Source organism: Aythya marila (genome assembly GCF_965140915.1).
Source record: "Aythya marila genome assembly, chromosome: 3".
NCBI lineage: Eukaryota > Metazoa > Chordata > Aves > Anseriformes > Anatidae > Aythya > Aythya marila.
Window position 1 is genome coordinate 104,381,377 of NC_139044.1, and position 18,356 is coordinate 104,399,732.

Here is an 18,356-nt window from a genome sequence, read left to right on the forward strand (position 1 = left end):
AACACAAAGCAGGATGCTGAAGCCAAGGGTGAAGCTTTGTAGAAAACCACGGCTTTGGCATGCAGGAGGGCAGGGAGAGCAAGCCTGAGAGAAGAGCTACATCCAGTGCTCTGTGGTCCACTGGAAACATGAGGTAGGAAAGCACCAAAAGGTGATTCTTCCATGACTGAGCCAGAAGAACTCAGCATATTTAAACCGAGGGCTGCTCTGAGTAGCTGTTACTGTGCTTGACACCAGTCAGGTGTTGTGGTGAGGACGGGGAGCAGGCAGGGGCTCTGCCCAAGTGCTGGGTTTGAGATCAAAGTAGCTGCCTGTACAAGTTGTGAAGAATTTAAGAAAGCAGTAACTGTGAGATGTTAGTGTGGTGAAGGGACGAGGGGTGGTGTGTGTGTAAAATGTCCACCTTGTCGGTGCTGTGATGATGTTATGTTTATTTTGGTGTGGTGAATTCTTTTTCTTTTTGATTTAAGTGAAGTTTGTGAAGGTTGTTGTGATAATTGTAAAGTAAGAGTATATTGTGAGTAATCTTAAATATGCTTTTAACAGAGGCGAGGGGTGGAATGTAGTGGGTTTACGTGGCAAAGTTTTGGTAGCAGGGGGCCATAGGGGTGTTTTCTGTGAGAAAGATCTAGAAGCTGCCCCATGTTTGGGAAGGGCCCCATTGTTTTCCAGAGCTGAACCAATAAGCGATGTTGTTTTGCGCCTCTGTGAGAGCATATTTAAGACAGGGAAAAAAACGCTGCGCCACACAGCAGCTGGGACAGTGAAGGGAGTGAGGAACGGCACCAAGGTCAGTGCAGAAGGAGGGGGAGAGGTGCTCCAGGCGCCGGAGCAGAAGTCCCCTGCGGCCTGTGGTGAGGACCATGGTGAAGCAGGATGTCCCCCTGCAGCCCATGGAGTACCACGGTGGAGCAGGGTTCCATGCTGCAACCCGTGGAGGAGACCACGGTGGAGCAGGTGGCCCTGCACCGACGGAGGCTGCCGCCTGTGGAAGACCCCTGCCGGAGCAGATTCCAGGCCGGACCTGCAGCCCGTGGAGAGGAGCCCACGCAGGAGCAGGTGACCCGGCAGGAGCTGCTGCCCGTAGGGGAGCCAGGTTGGAGCAGTTTTCTCCTGAGGGATGGACCCCGTGGTACGGACCCATATCTGGAGCAGTTCTGAAAGAGCTGCTGCCTGTGGGAAGCCCACGCCGGATCAGTTCATCAAGGACTGCATCCCGTGGGTGGGACCCCACAGCACAGGGGACGAGAGTGACTGAGAAGGAGTGGCAGAGAAGAAGTGCTGTAGACTGACCATAACCCCCATTCCCCCGTTCCCCTGCGCCGCTCGGGGGGAGGAGGTGGAAGAGGGTGGATGGAGGGGGAAGGTGCTTTTGGTTTCTTTCCTTTGTTTCTCACTTCTCTAGCTTGTTAGTAATGAGCAATAAATCTTACTATCTTCTTATGCTGAGTCTGTTTTGCCCGTTACAATAATTATTGCGTGATTTTCTCGTCCTTATCTCAACCCTTGAGCCCTTTTCACATATTTTCTCCCCATTCCTCTTTGAGGAGGGGGAGTGAGAGAGCGGCTGTGGTGGAGCTCGGCTGCCCACTCGAGCGGAACCACGACACTGCCCTTAGGAGCAAATCCCAGTTCATGTCAAAAACTAAGGTGTCATCTTCATTGTTTATTTTAGTTGCTTGTTTGTTTGTTCATTTTATTTATTTATTTATCTGTTTTGATTGCAGGCAGTTTTAATTTCTGGCAATCAAGCAACATTTTCTGGGATTAAAATTTGGTACTACCAACAATTTAGGAAATTAATCTGCTTTAACCATTAATAAATGGAATTTCAGTGACACTGTTCCTCCCCATCTGCAATTATATCAGTGTAAAGAACATTTGCTGTATACAAAGTTCTAATCATACTGGTAACATGCAGCTTTTTATCAGAATTTTATCAGTTTGTGCTCAAACTTGGAGTGGCAGGGGTATATCAGTGTGGCTAAAAAATCCATAATTGGAAAGGATAGTGGTAAAAATATGTGGTGCGGGCTCATAGCACTCTCCTGTGCATCCCCTCAGCTCTAAATCAGTATAAGGGACCATCAAACAGGGAAAGGGATATTTTTTTTTCACTTCTCAGTTCCTACTCTGGCAGAAATTTGCAGTGGAAACTATGTTTTTTGCATGCTGTTTTAAGGACTGGGGGTCCCTGCAGAGGGACAGGTGGACATGGTATCAGTGGCAGGATGCTCAAAGTTGCTGCTCCAGGAACAAATGCAATCAACACTTTCCCCCTTACTTGCTGCATGCCTCACAGTCCAAGGCAACCTAAAAGAGATATAATCAACTTTCATGATCTGATAGAGAAATTAAATGAGCATGACATAGCAGCAAAAGGTTATTTAGAAAAGCTTAATCCTTTTTATTTCTTTATTTGTTTGTTTGTTTGTTTGTTTGTTTGTTTTCAAAACAGCGTTACCATTCAGTTCCTCCCCTAAGAGTGCCTTTCTAATTGCCCTTAACACTGAACATTTAACATCCTTCTCCTAGTGAGGATGTGGTGTATGATACCCTCTGATATTTTGGGGGAATTTCCAGTGCTACAGAAATCCTGTCCTAATGTCCTAATGTCTGCACCAGCAGATTTCTTCCAAAATGCTGCTAAGACTAGAACACATAACGTAAGCAAATAAATAAAGCAATTACCAAATAAATAGATTTATATTCTTAGGGGAGAAAAACTTTTCAATCTTAATCTGGAAAAAAAGGAAATCTCTTACATTCAAGTTAACATTTCAAGCTACCTGCCACATATGTAATAGGAAGTGCATGGCTAATTTGAGATAGAATTAAGTTGTTCACTTAACGGTAAGAAGTATACATATTTTGGGAAGGACAAAATGTATATTTGTTGTTTTTCACTTAAACAGTAAGGTTATTTATAGATCCCAACAAAAAGCTATTTTGTTTGACTGAAGCATCCCACAGCTGACAGTAAATATCAACCCTTGTGCTTTTAAAAAGGAAAAAAACAACAACTTTTCAAATCTGACAAAAGAAAAATCCTCTCCTGGATGCCCACTGTGCATGGGAAGACAGAAGAAGGAGGTGTGGGAGCAGTGTTTATTTTGGTGGTTTCTCCTTCCCTGGGCAAATGTGACGACTTTCCCTGAGAAAGTCCAGGGAAAGCTGAGGGAGAATGGGGACGCTCCTGTGAGATGGCTGGATGGGGACAGATTTGGTGATTTCAGCAGTGGACCTGGATTCCAGGTGTTGACAAAGGACTGGCACGATACTGGGCCAAGACTCCTTTCTGCTTCCATTCACCTACTTGCACAAAGAAAATAGAGGTTTCTTTTTCCTTCTGGGGTAGAGGCAGACTCATTAGGTGTGCAGAACAAATAGGGAAACTCGAGACACAGCAACACTGCATCACAGAACATATACCCTGAAGCTCATCCACATGATTGTAGTGACTTGAAAAGCCACTTGAACGGTGGCAAAACACGAGTCCTTGCAGAGTTGGACCCTGCAGAATTGGATTAGCCAGCAAAGGCCACGAGGCTGGCTGCATCCCCAGGGTTACTGTGCTGTCCCAGGTGTAACTGTGGATGGGTATTTTCATGATCAGCCTCATCCCTTTGAATTTGTAATGATTCTTTTACTCTAAAATGTGTAGTTTTAGTGCTGGTCTTAGATATGTTTGCTAATCCACATCTCCTTGACTCCAAAGAGCTACTGGAATCACCCTTACATCTCCCCCTTGTTTTACTACTTGCAGACACACACTCACGTCTTTTCTTTGTATGGGAAGAGGTGGGTTTTATTCATCCAAAAATTTTTGCAAGTAACCATGTGGATAAAAGGTATTAGCATATGAACGTACCGTCTCTGCTCTTGATTGCTATTCACTCTTAGTTGCTTCTTGCTCTTTTCTGGAATAATAATAAGTAGGGATAAGGAAAACATTTGAAGGAAACTAGGATCACCTTGCAAGCTGTTTGTGAGCAGGAGAAAAAGAAAAATGACTGCAATACTTTTCCGTGTTCATATTGAGAGAAGTCTTGTCATGAGTTTATGGTAAACACATAAGAGAATGCCACTTTCTTAGTTATTTGAAATATGCAGCAAGTCCAGGTGAATTGCTGTCAGGCTGATTGATACTCGCGTTTTTGTTTATATTCTGTGCTTACAGTCTACAGAATGTTTACTCGACTTTTGAAACACTGAGTTAGAAATTTTGGCAGTATTTGAAAGCCAGCTTAGTATCATGAGTGATTAACCCAACACAGAATTCCTGTGGAATTACTAACAGGATCATTAGTAATTTAAGTAATGACTCATTTAGAGAACAATTTTTTTTTTCCCCAGTATGTGTGCAAAAAACACTTATCTTATGTTTGTAAAAAAAATCCTATTTTGACAAAATGTTTGGGTTTAGTCCAAAAAACAGTAAGTGCCAACTTCTTCACTGACAAATTTGGATAAGAAAAAAAATGGAGGAATTAACAGCAGGATTCAGATCTCCCATTGCTAATAGTCAAAGTGTATTTTGAGGATGCAGATGAAGCTTCAAATATATTTCATGTCTGACACACAATTAAAGTGATTTGAAGTGGTGGACAGTTCTGTTCCATGCAAATCAAATCAAAACAAAACAAAACAAAACAAACAGGAGAAACAAACAACAACAAAACATGCAAGGTGTTTCAAAATATTATAGATTTGTCTTGTATGAGGTATCTCAATTCATTTTTGTGCTCTGGGCTTGCCATTGTACCATGTGCATGCTGTAAATTTTTGGTATTAATATTGCAGTGCTGTGGTTAGAAACCAGTTGTAGTAGGAGCAGAAGAAGGATTTTTTCTAAGATCCCTTTTCTAATTTTCATTACATAGTGACACAAAATATATTATTTTCTCTGGTGTTTTACAGACTTTCAGCTGCTTCTGAGATCTCAGTCCACGCGTGGTGAATGGATGAGCTTTGTTACTGTTTGAAAAATGTAAAGAGCACTTTCATTATACCCCTGGGCTTCCCAAAGGTTTTATTAAGGATGGTCTTTCCTATTGAAAAATGTACACATGGAGAGCAACTGAAGAGGATTCAAATTTAATAAGACGAGAGGGGCTACAAAGAAAATAAAGGCGACAGCCAGTAAATATCCATGTAGAGGATGTTGACTTTTTCTCTTGCCCTTGGGCTGAATGTACAGAAAATATCTTTTTCTCTTACAAATCCCATCTGTCATTTCCAATTTCTGAGGAAGGGTCTAGCAAAGAAATGCAAAGAATGGCATGAGCATTAGAATTACTTGTGTTGTACATTGGAAATAGAACTGATAATTTTTTGGACAGAAGAGGCTGATATTAGAAAACACAGTTCAGTTAAATTGAAAGTTGCCAAAATTTGCAATAAAAACACTTAGTTGAGATATATCCTCATCTGGAAAGAAACTGTTTCCATAGTGTCATAATGCATTTATCATGGTAGCTAAAATGCTTAGTTTGAACTTGTCATTTCATTTCTTTTTATTTAGAAATTGTATTGCACTAATTGCATTTTATTTATTATAACACAATATTAGCACGATATATTTAGTATAGAAAATATAAATATTTTCATAATGTAAAATTTCAGTGGTGCTAACCTAAAGATTTGATAGTCCTATATTTGGATTTTTTAACTTGCCTTTTTTCTTTCTCTTGTATCTCAATGAAATGTCAGAATATCAGAAATTTATAGAAAATACTCAGTTTTCTGTACCAGTCTAGTTAAAATTAATTAATGTTAATCAGTCCTGACAAAGCATACTTCAAGAGATGAGTGAAGAAGAAATGCTAAATGGTTGATTACTAAATGGTTTGTCACAAGCTCTGAAACAGAAATGTCAAGCAGACCATGAAGATGGGGAGCAGTGTCCTAGTTCCCCAGCTGTGAGATGTAATGGTTTATTTCTCTGTGCATATACATCAGTATTTTATTGCAAAAATTATAAAACATGTGAGACTTGATTTTGCTTTCAGTACGCCAGTGGAAGACCAATATAAGAGAAGAAACAAGACCTGTAATGATTGTCAATAAATTATTTGGGCTATTCATGGTGCTAACATTACTGTATCTATTCTCAAAGGAATAAAAGGTAAAATCCCCATGATGAGTCATTGCCAATTGCTTTTAAAATCTCATCCTTAAGCTGCAAAGCCCATTTCCAGGTGTAGGTAATTAATTCCCATACCATTTGGATGTGTAAGAACTGATAATTATGCATGCGTGTCACGTTTATGGGGATGTTTGCAACTAGCACCTGACTCTGAATGATTGTATCTACATTTATTGCAAACTAAAGGAAATCTGAAGAAATTGATTAGAGATTTGAGATATTTTTTATAAGCCTAGGCAAATGCTGGAGTATTTAACATGATTGGGCTAACATTTCAGATCTGACAAGCAGAAGGCACTACACTTTCTCTCCTGATGTAGGTGGATTTTAGGAAAAAAAAAAAAAAAAAAAAAAAAAGATGAATTTCTTCATGGAGAGGGTGGTGAAGCATTGGAAGGGGATGTGCAGGGAAGTGGTGGAGTCCTCATCTCCAGAAGTATTCAAGAGACGCGTGGACATGGCACTATGAGACAGGGTTTAGTGATGGGACTCAGTAGGTCAGGTTGATGGTATGACTTAATGATCTTGAAGGTCTTTTCCAAACAGGATGGTTCTATGAAGTGATGTTCACTGTAATCATAAACTTTCTGTTGGGATAGGTAATTTTATGTTCATTCGTAGCATGTGTCCCGGTGATTTGTGGCAAAATGTAACAGTGGAAAGCCTGATCAGGTGGGTCATTGCTCCTCAGCTCTATTAGTTCAGTCTCACTAACTGTGCACAGAAGCCTAAAGAAAAAACTAGAGGAAGAAAAACTGAGGCCAGAGCATGTGGGAGATGCTTGTCATTAAGAGAAGATTTCCTATCATTGCTGGTATAAGCAGGGACCCCTTTCTCAAGGTCACCCAAGAGAATTCACTGTAACTACAGAGGGCAGTTGAAATGTTCCCATCACCAGGACTGGGAGCCCTGACTGTCCTGAGATTAACCACCAGCAATTCTCAGTGAAGCTTAGCAAAAGTGATGAAGTCCTCATTACTCATCCGGACAGAACAATTGAAAATGTCACAGAATGGCAATAAAGAGAAGGCTCAGCAGCAGCTCTCCAGCTCTCTCCATTCATCACTGAACTTCCTTTCATCTCCCTAGCCTTTTTTTTTTTTTTTTTTTTTTGGTGAATAGGATATCTTGCATTCTATAATCTTGTCTTTGAGGACACTACGAGCACATACAATGAACTTACATTGTGTGTGTGGCGTTGTTCGAGCAGGCTTGTGACTCTACCCTGAGCAAAGTGAATTAGTATGCAAAATGTCAATACAATGTTAAATTAAACAGCACATAGTAATGAAAGGCATTCATTTTTGGTAAAGTAAAATGAAATCTTAACTGAGCAGAACTGATTATTGTATAAAACAGAAAGGATAAAAGGTTTGACTCACCCATTGTCTAGACAAATCACTTAGAAACATGTGGGTTGGCTTTAGAGCCATTCAGATAATATAAAAGCGTATTTGTAATCTGTTTGCCAAATTAAAAGTGTTTTCTGATTTGACTTGTTTGCAAGCTGTGATGAAATATGATGTGTTGCCAGACAGCTGAAGAAAGTAAACAACAAGTAGCAAGAAAGTAAACAACTTGACCAATGGTCAATAGTAGATCAAAGGCAAAGTCAGAAAATTATTTCTGACACACTATTTGTCCTTCAGAAAATGTAGTTCTGATTGACTTAAAATTCCTTGTAAATTCCAGTTGAATTCAGCAAACTGTTTTGTTCAGTAAAGATAAAGAAGATGGGGGAAAATGTAGATGCTGAAATCAGTTTTCCAGGGTAGGTTCACCCAGATATCTGGGCTTTTTCAAAGGCAACAAGTGTAAGCACATGCTCCCCCATGCTTTTCAAAGTAGTCATTAGGCACTATGGGAAACCAAGTTTGATTTTCCTCTTTGTGTGATCTACAATGCAAAGGTTCACTGATTAAAAAACAAACAAACAAACACAAAACAACTTTAATCACCCCACATTTGCATGTTTTAATACTTCCACTCAGCACAAGCTGTGCAAGCAGGATGCTGGTGAGGTGACACCACCTCCTCCAGACCTAAAGTGCTTTCAGCTGGGACTACGAGCATCATCTCTGTGCTGGTTGCTGACTGAGAGAGTGAGCCTGAAGAGCTTGCACATGGGGTCTCCTGCAGACAACTGTGCCACCAGCAGCAGGAAAGTGAAGTGCTCCAAGGCATCCTGCAGGATCCAGCTCTCAGTCCTGCAGGATTTAATGAAGTAAAACGTTCACAGGACTCCTCCGTGGGTACTGCAAGGGTAATTTCGTATTTGTGAAGAAGTGAACTCTGCCTCTACTACTGCCTACACACCTTCCTCTTCTGGTGTCCTGTAACACAGTGTGCTCATTGAAAGAAGGAAAATTATAACTATACTTACAAGAGCCTGTGAGAATTGCGGGCTCTGCTGAAACCTGTATTTTCCTCAGTGCTGCAATGTTTTCTAGGATCAATGAAAGTATTTTATTTTTTACTACTGTTACAGCACACTGATGAAATGTTTTCCATGTTTTGTTTTTGTTTTTTTACCATTTTCTCTTACAGCTTCTTCACACTAGAAAACACTTTCCTATTGCTGTAGCGAGGTGGGGGTTGGCCTGTTCTCCCACGTGCCTGGTGACAGGACGAGGGGGAATGGGTTTAAGTTGAGCCAGGGGAGTTTTAGGTTAGATGTTAGGAAGAACTTCTTCACTGAAAGGGTTGTGAGGCACTGGAACAGGCTGCCCAGGGAAGTGGTGGAGTCACCATCCCTGGAAGTCTTCAAAAGACGTTTAGATGTAGAGCTTAGGGATATGGTTTAGTGGAGGGCTGTTAGCGTTAGGTTGGAGGTTGGACTCGATGACCTTGAGGTCTCTTCCAACCTAGAAAATTCTGTGATTCTGTGTGATTCTGTGATTTTTCCTGCTCTCTAAGTACACAAATCAGAATGCTTTTGACTATGTTTGCTGTGAATTATTTGATCATATTCCTTATTTTGATTGCCCACACTAAACATATTAGTTCACATAAAAAAACTCTATTGTGAGATGGTGCACACTAAGCCATTACACATGCTCTCCTTGTGTAGAATTAAGAGCAATAGCTTGCGCAAAGTATTATTAATCACTGCTCAAACTCCTAACGCAGTAAAAGGCAGTGGTGTTGGATTTTTTTAAAGCAATCACATTCAAATAGAAGCATAGTCATCCCTCTCAACCTGTTGCCTAACAGGACTTAGAAACCGACTTTTCATCCTAGCTGCTGAACCAGCAGGCTGCCCATTGCCACCTCCCTCCTTGTCACCACAATCCTGGTCTTTGAGTCAAATACTGTGAACTACAAAAGTCAGCAGTGATGGAAGTATGCACCTCTTGGAAAGCCGGCCCAGTCACTTCACCAGTGCCACCACCAAGAGCAGTCTTGCATGCGCCCCAGTAACATTTGCATCTCTTTGAGGGTAGCTGGGATGCCCTTCCTCAGCCTGGCAAGCAGCAACACCAGCACAACACAGGTCTTTTGAGAAATTGTGCAGCACGTCATGATAAAAGTCACCAGCAGATTTGCAGAGCCAAGCACTCATAAACTGGAAGATGCCAAAGGTGAGATTACGCATGCAAGTTGTATCCACCTGCCTTGTGAATATTCATTGTGATGTGGCCCATAATTACAGGAGCACACACAATTTTGGGATACTAAATGCCAGAAAAATCCTAGCTTGAGTAATTCTTAATTTTTAAGTCATTGTCTATGCAGCTGTAAGATCAGTCTTGTCACCTACTTTTTCTCTTTGCTGTGTGTATGCAACAACATTCAAAGGGAGATATAATAATAACTGAGAGCTTTTGATGGCAGCATCTAAGAGCAGAAAGCAGGCTTCCAGTCCTTCCTTAAAGTGTGGTGACTGAAAACAAGACACAGTCTTAAAAAGTTTTACAGTCCCTCCAATTCTCATCCTATTCAAGATTCACCAATATGCTTAATTTGAATGCAGCTGTTAGGTTCTTTCAGTGGAGGCTGCATCTTATTTATTTAAAGCCATTTACATTAAGTCAGAGATTTAGCTTGTCCCCTGAGTGGTCACTTAAAGCAGGTTTAATTGTATGGGAAAATAGACTCATTAAAGTCAAATGGAAAGCAAGGCTAATTAAAATTTACAGCAAGCCATTACCCATCTTTTAATAAGGAATTAATTAAAAGATCTGCTAGAACAAATTGGCTGGGTATGTATAAATTTTGTACTTGAAAAAGAACCAGTGTACCTAAGAGAAGGGAAAAGAAACTAGGAAAGGACTTGTTTGATCTGAAGTAATAGTCATGGACAAATGCCAGAGACAGGGACACACAAAGCCAGATGCATAAGGTGAAGTTATTCTGAGATACCCATCTCAGTTCAGAGGTTTCATAATCTCTTGCTTTTGGCATATCAACCTGAAAGATACATTTTAGGTGTACTAAAACTGTAGAGACTTATTTTCACCTGCTTTGTATTTGATGGAGCCCTTCTTTTCCCACATCAAAGGGTTGGAAAGATTCATCCGTGGCCAGAAATACCTGCTGGTGATGGACAGGTTTCATGCTGAGGCTCAGGCTCCCTTCATTAAGCTATGACTATATATACACATATGACCACAAGTGGTCAAGAAAATTTCCTGTTAATGAGTGCCGACAACACACCTCTCCCCCATGCACCACGGTGCCAGCATCCATGAAAGCAAGTCACGCACTGTTGTCCTTCAGATGTGGTGGGTACATGTACGGGGTTGGGCTTTGGTGCTACAGGAGTGGTGAAAAGGAAGGCAACACCATCTTTTTCTTGTAAAATGGCCAGCTCTATCGCAGAACAATCTGTAAGGATAAAAGAAGATATGATTTGAAAATGGATTTGCTATACTGGGCTACAGACAATAAAACAGCACATTGCATTAGCTGGATTCATTTACCAAAGAGAACATGCTGGATGGTCCAGTGGTGTCTGAGAGTTTGTTTGCTAACTGCTAGAAGCCGCCTTAGATTTGGAAACCCTGAAGAATTTTGAAAGCAGTCTTTCAAGCTCCTCTTATTAAAGACAGCTGTATTACGGGGATCAGAGTAGCTGCTCCAGATGATCTGCTCTTTCTGAAGCCCAAGAAGATATTGTTCATTGATCCTTTTTCTTCTGGATTATCTGCCTCTCATTTCTGGTAATTGGTGTGAAGCAATTATATGGTGCTTCCCCCACACAGAACCTTATGTTGTCTGCCATCAAAGCAGTGTCTGTGCAGCTGCAAGATTTATCCCCAGAATACCCCAAGGAAAGAAGAAAGACTAAGATATTTCCATTCTCTGTTCTTTTGATCTCTGATCGACTTCTCTATGGTATTTTCATGACATGCACTTGTCTTGAGCAACTTCCCGTGGTTTGCATCTATCTATTTAGGTTGGATATCAGTAAGAATTTCTCCATGGAAAGGGTGGCTAGGCATTGGAACAGGCTGCCCAGGGAGGTGGTGGAGTAGCCATCCCTGGAGGTATTTAGGAAAGGCAGATGTGTTGCTTAGGAGCATGGATTAGCAGTGGACTTGTAGTGTTAGGTGGTTGGCTGGACTTGATCTTAAAGGTCTTTTCCAACCTAAATTATTCTAGGATTCTACCTGAAAATAAGTTGTGTGTTAGGTGTTGAGGTCTCTTGCTGGATCCACCGCAGTTCCAGTCTCGTGGGTGTTTTTTTAAAAACATACAGGATGAAGCAGAAGTGTGTGGTTATATTAAGTAAGAAGGGGTTATATTAAGTAGATGGAGATTATATAGAGTAGGCACCACCACCACCCCAAACTTGCTGTGGACCTGCTGTCCAGCTGAGCATCCTCCTCCTCCCTGAAGGAACCAGTCTGAACCACCGCCAAAACTTAACACATCTGCACAGGTTGTTCTCTGAGCCCCCAAAAAAACAATGTTGAAAGGAGCCACCCCCCCCTGTTTTTTATCCGGCCTGTAGAAATTCAGTTTCCAGCTCTCACTGTTTCCAGCAGAGGTAGAGCATGGCCTGACCTGTTTGTCCAGTCCCAATAAATCAGCAGAATTTGGATTTTGAAGCCCTAATAATTGAAGTAAACTGCTCCTAAATGAGTTGCAGGGCATTAATTATCTACTGAAATTATTAGATCAGAGAAGCTCTATTTTCATGGATAAAAAAAAATGAATTAAATTAGTGAAAGAATTTTTTTTTCTGCAAATCATTCATTCAGTTGTTGTTTGATGCTGTGCAATAAATCTGATAAAAAACATTTCTCAAGTAAGCTTGTTTCACTCTTTTCAGCTACAAAAACCAAAATCTTAATTCATTATGATTTTTCCTGACCCTCTCTTTGGATCATTTTAAAATGCAACCAGATCACTAAAGCTTGACAGTAACGCCGAAAGGTGTAAAGAGCTCTGAAAAGGTGCAAGACAAGGGAGAATAAAGCACAAGAATTTTAGCAGCCGCATAAGTAAAGTCTTTATAAGGACTGATCTGGCATTTCAAAAATAGTTTCTTTCCAACCTTTCAAGAATGTGCTGAGATTTATCATTTGAGAGGAGCTGATTTCACCTTTCAAGCTGAACAATGTGCGTGCTAATCCTGCACAAGTATTTTGTAGGTGTTTGTTCTGCAAAATTATGCTGGTGGTGGGAACACTTTTTGGAAGTGAAGGTGGTGCTTTCTGGGGCAGTCATGCTGGACTGTACCTTGTCTTGTTCTTGCTACATGGAGAATAGCCAGGAGATCACTGTAATGAATCACTGATCACAGAGAGTAGGTGTCTGAGGCAGTCAGATCTCAGGCTGAGAGCCTAAAGAGCCTGTTTTCTTACACTGATGCAGCCTGACAACATTTTGAAGCTGACTATCCCAAATCTTAGCTTTATTTTGAAAGAGCCAGTAGCCAGGAACCTCATCCACATATTTCCCTGGGGAAGCATGTCACTGCTATTGTAGTCTTAAAATGTACTGTGCTAAAATCTAGCTAAACTGTTCATGGAACTGTTTATGGTAGTGGGTAAATAAATCCCATTCCAGTGTACAGTTAGCTGGGTAAATATTTATTGCTGAGCCCGTAAATAGTGTTTTTGTTGTTGTTGTTGTTTGTTTTGTTTTGTTTTGTTTTGTTTTCCCAGATCTGCTAGGTGTTTCTCTTGGCCCAAGAAGCTTGAAAGTCTCAGTGAACATATATGATCCTGGAAAAAAAATTATTTACACCTCAAGTTATACCTCATGTTACTTCTACACTATGTCATACTGTCAGGAGCACCAGAGGTGGCAATGACCTCCAAGGACTAAGAAATGTGGCTCAGGTGCAGGCTGGTAAGTGTTTTCCTGGGACTGTCACTTGAATAAGACATCCAGCCTCTGCTCTTACTGTTCCTTGTCTTCTGTGCTAATCTGCAGCATGGATATGAATGACACAGCACAGGCATTTGAAGAAGATGATGGAGCTGTGGTTCACACACGTCCTATTCCTCACTGGGTGACTGGCTGTTACATTTACTGTGTGGCTGTAACAGAGCAGCAGGAATCCACTTCCCCTGGGCTTCAGGTTTTGCTCTATAAATTGGTGCGTGGAAGTGTGACAGACAGTGAGAAAGGACTTTGCTCCTGTATTTCACAGGTTTCCTGAATTCACCTCTGCCTTCGCATGTTTTTACTCTCCTCCCTCCTGCGAGAGCTCAGGGACAAGTAAGGTCACTGCAAGGTCTGGAGGGGGCTGGGCCAGTGATTTGCCTGCGTGTCCCCCAGAGCCTGAACTGTCTCCAGGGTGCCGTAAGGTACTGGGGGCTATGTGCATTCTCCATGCCAAGATGAGGTCTGCACATGACTCTAATCAAACCCCATAAGTGGAAATCATAGGATCATTAGATTGGAAAAGACCTTCAAGATCATCTGGTCCAACCATCCCCCTACCACCAATGTCATCACTAATCCATGTCCCCAAGCACCACGTCCAACCTTTCCTTGAACACCCCCAGGGACAGTGACTCCACCACCTCCCTGGGAAACCTGTCCCAATGCCTGACTGCTCTTTCTGAGAAGAATTTTCCTAATTTCCAACCTGAAATGGGTCACTGGTGCCCCCCAGGCTTCCCCTCACTGGGTGGCACGATGATGGTGGGCACGTCACAGCTCCCACCTTTCTCCCAGGATGGACACAAGCCTAGAGAAGCAAAACTGTCCCTTGGGTTGGCACCTCGCTATTCCCCTCCACTTACAAGCTTCTCAGAGACCAGTAAATGAGCAAAGGTCAAAACCTACTGAAGCTGACCACTCTGCTGCGGCCAGAAGCAGTTCAATAATCACCTGTGGGGTCTGCAGGATCAAAGCCCTCCAAACTCACTAAAATGAACGGACAGTCAGATTTAAGGACAATAAAAGCAAAGACAAGAGCATGGTGATGGGCCTACCTGCATGTCGAGGTCCAGGGAGCACGTGTCCATCAGATCCTGGATTTGGAGAAAGCAAAAGGAAAGGGGAGTGCTTGCTCTTTTACTCCTGTTTGTTACGTGCTGTACGAGGCACAGAGCACTATTCCTGGTAAGCGGCACTCACGGAGAGGCTGTCACAGGGATCGTAAAGCACTCAGACACCCCTCAGGGCCACTTGACCGCAGATCCAGAAAACACAGCTTAAAACGAGGACACAAACCTTTGGGAAAAGTGCACAGAGTGCACAAAAAGTTTTGCCCTGTTGCTGCAGTGAAAACTTCACGGTCCCTGTTCGGTTCTCAATGGCACAGGTACAAACCTACAGTAACTCAGTGTCCTGACAGGGAATTACTCTAGACTTGCACGAGTCCCGCTGAGAGCAAGATTTATGCTTTGTATTTCTTCCGAAACACCATATTTTTTTTCTCCTCTGGCTTCTGTCATCAGAAGAAATTGTCTCTCCTGCAGAAGCGCAGCACTGCAGCTCTGAATTATTTTAGAGATCCTTAAGCTTTGTGTTTGATTTAAAAAAAAAAAAAAAAAATTAAAAAAAATCGTTCAAGTGCACGGCAGCTTAGAAGCACCTCGTTTTACAGCCGGGCAGGCGTATAAATAGCCGGGCTGTGCTTTGTGTGCAGCTGCTGCTTTGCTGGGTTTGGCCAGAAGAGGGTAGGGTTGGGAAAGGAGCTCGCAGCCCTATTGTGCTGGGAAACAGCAACGGGAAAACAAGCCCAAGTTTCTCCTCTGCACACTTGCGCCGGCTGGGTGCGAGAGTCAGCAGACAAACTCTGGAAGACCTTAAAGTAAAAAGAGAGCGGAAAGAGGGAACCCAATTAAAAAGCAGCTTTCTAGGGAAGTCTGTGGCTCCGAAGAGGGAAACAGCAACAGTTTTCTGTGGGCTCACCCCGCCGATGGTCTCCCCGAGAACTGTCAGTCACTTTGCATTAATCAGAGCACAGGATTTATTTCTCAGCTGTGACTTCCAACCTGTGAATAAATAGCACTTTAGAGAGAGAATGGGACCTGAAAAGACTCTCGAGCACTGAGCAGAGGGGTGAGTTTTGCTGAATGGTTTCTTCTCTTTCAAATCTGCTGGAGCTTTCTAACCTCCTGCTTTCAGGCACGGCAGCCCGATGACTTGTCTTTTCACCGCAGCTTGTTGCATACCTCACCAGGCTTTCGTGACAGCAGGTTTGTTTCTGTAGCCTTTCCCACCACGACTCCAGGTCAGCCTGGTAACGTTTGCAACAGAGCTGACCTGGTGCCAATCTGCTTTCATGAGAAATTAAACCCACAAAGCTTTGAAACCAAACAGCGGGCTAAAAATAAGATAAAAATCCAATACAATTAAAATGGCAGGTGACTCTCGGTTTCCAGATGTGGACACTGACGTCTCAGAAAGGAATGAAGAGACGGAGATTGTAGTCAATGTCGGTGGGGTGAGGCAGGTGTTCTACGGAGATAACCTGAATCAGTACCCAGAAACGCGGCTGGCAGAGCTGATCAACTGCTTATCGGGGGGATACGACAGCATATTCTCCCTCTGCGATGACTACGATCCCGGAAAGAGGGAGTTTTACTTTGACAGAGATCCAGATGCTTTCAAATGCATTATCGACGTGTACTACTTTGGGGAAATTCACATGAAGAAAGGAATATGCCCCATATGCTTCAAGAACGAGATGGAGTTTTGGAAAGTGGATCTGAAATTTTTGGATGACTGCTGCAAAACCCATCTGAGTGAAAAAAAGGAGGAACTGGAGGAAATAGCCCGAAGAGTGCAACTGATTCTGGATGACTTGGGAGTAGATGCCTCCGAAAGTCGCTGGAAAAGATGTCAAAAATACATCTGGAAATTCTTGGAGAAGCCAGAGTCGTCCTACCCGGCTCGAGTGATTGCCGTTCTGTCCTTTCTGTTTATTTTGATCTCCTCTGTCGTGATGTGTGTGGGGACCATCCCAGACATGCAGGTCACAGATGCAGAGGGGAATCGCGTGGAGCATCCGACCCTGGACAGCATAGAGACAGCCTGTATAGGCTGGTTTACCATGGAGTATGTGCTGAGGCTCATCGCCTCACCAAATAAACTCAATTTTGCTCTGTCCTTCATGAACATAGTTGATGTCCTGGCAATACTCCCTTTCTATGTCAGCCTCACCTTGACCCACCTGGGAGCCAAGCTGATGGAGCTGAGCAACGTCCAGCAGGCTGTCCAGGCGCTGCGCATCATGAGGATCGCAAGGATTTTCAAGCTTGCACGGCACTCCTCGGGGCTCCAGACCCTGACCTATGCTCTGAAACGCAGCTTTAAGGAGCTAGGACTGCTCCTCATGTACTTGGCTGTCGGGATCTTTGTCTTTTCTGCCCTGGGTTATACCATGGAGCAAAGTCATCCCGAAACCTTATTTAAAAGCATCCCTCAGTCATTTTGGTGGGCAATCATTACCATGACCACGGTTGGATACGGAGACATATACCCTAAAACAACACTAGGGAAACTGAATGCTGCCATCAGTTTTCTTTGTGGGGTGATAGCCATTGCCCTTCCCATCCACCCCATCATTAACAACTTTGTCAGGTATTACAACAAACAGAGGGTTTTAGAAACAGCTGCCAAGCACGAGTTGGAGCTGATGGAGCTAAACTCGGCCGAGGGGAAAGCCGCAAGCTCCAAAAGCGAATTTGAGGGTCTTGTGAGGGAGGGCAAGGAGGGTCCTTTTTATAGCAGCCGGCTAAAAGTCTCCCACAGTGACACCTTTATTCATCTCCTGTCAGAAGACAAACACTATAGGACCAGGCTTCAAAGCTGCAAATAAACTGTGAGCTGTTGTCAGCGCTAAGCTCTGGACGGGGACAACCTGACGATCAGCTACGGAAAGGACGCGAGAGATCTGTCAGAGTTGGGAGGGAGCACTGCTTTGCTTTTCCAAAGTGAACGCAAATTAACCCCTGGTACCTCCATCAGCAGTTGGTAAGACTTTGCTGTTATTACCCCAAATAAAATAGTAGGGCTCCATTGGAATCAGGCTGCTTTATGATGAATGCATTCTGACAAAAAACATTTGTAACCATTTTAGAGACTGAAAAGTCCTTCCTGACCAGTAAATATTCAATGATCTGAATGTGCAGCATTGCCAAACCAGAACTCTGTACCTATAACAATAAAGAACATCACACCGAGTGTGTCTTCCAGGCTGTGTTCAATGCCTTTGCAGCTAGGAAATCCATTCCCTAAGAAATTAAAGCAATTTCTCACCCATAGTAGATTCAGTTTTACAGCAAAATGTTACAAGCAGTTTCAGCCTAGAGATATTGAAAGCATGAGCATATACCATGTGCAGAATAAAACAGGAAATGCATCATTTCATTTTTGTAAAATGTACCTTAGGGTTGACTTTTTGGATGTGTTCCTATTTCTAGAAAAAGAAAGTTACTTTAAACAGTACCTGAAGCTTTTTTTTTTTTTTTTTTTTTTTTCAATGATGTAAACCAGAACCCATGTACTTTAAGAAGGAAAAGAAATAAATATTTAATTACAACATCATAATTTCTGGTTGCAAAGATCTCTCAGGAAGGCTTTATACTCAGGTAAGTTTCAAAACTGTAAGTTAATTTGTAATATTTTCACTTCACTATTAAAGCAAGAGAAGTTTATAGGGGAGTTAAGCTGAGGTACTTCTAAATAAGAAAGTTTAGCTCTCTGAAAGTAAGTGTAGAGATAGTTTCAGTAAAAGTAGTATCATCTCCAGCTGATTTATGCTAAAAATGTCTGTCCAAATGAGCATATTACT

General features: G+C 42.3%; 1 protein-coding gene and 1 long non-coding RNA gene across 2 annotated transcripts; one reads left to right on the top strand and one right to left on the bottom strand.

The window, feature by feature from the left end:
- Positions 1 to 7,959: 7,959 nt before the first annotated feature.
- On the bottom strand, positions 7,960 to 14,683 carry LOC309877054. Its single transcript, XR_014317308.1, has 3 exons — positions 14,545 to 14,683; positions 10,805 to 10,975; positions 7,960 to 8,355 (listed from the first exon to the last, which is right to left on the bottom strand). It is a non-coding gene; the product is annotated as an uncharacterized lncRNA (long non-coding RNA).
- A 623-nt stretch (positions 14,684 to 15,306) lies between these two features.
- Positions 15,307 to 17,938, top strand: KCNF1 (potassium voltage-gated channel modifier subfamily F member 1). The gene has a single exon (XM_082758227.1). It carries the CDS (start codon positions 15,918 to 15,920, stop codon positions 17,379 to 17,381), a length of 1,464 nt encoding a protein of 487 aa, XP_082614353.1. The 5' UTR covers positions 15,307 to 15,917; the 3' UTR covers positions 17,382 to 17,938.
- Positions 17,939 to 18,356: the final 418 nt, after the last annotated feature.

Excerpts from the sequence above, each read along its gene's own strand:
- KCNF1 (XM_082758227.1), top strand. The coding sequence starts at position 15,918 with ATGGCAGGTGACTCTCGGTTTCCAGATGTGGACACTGACGTCTCAGAA.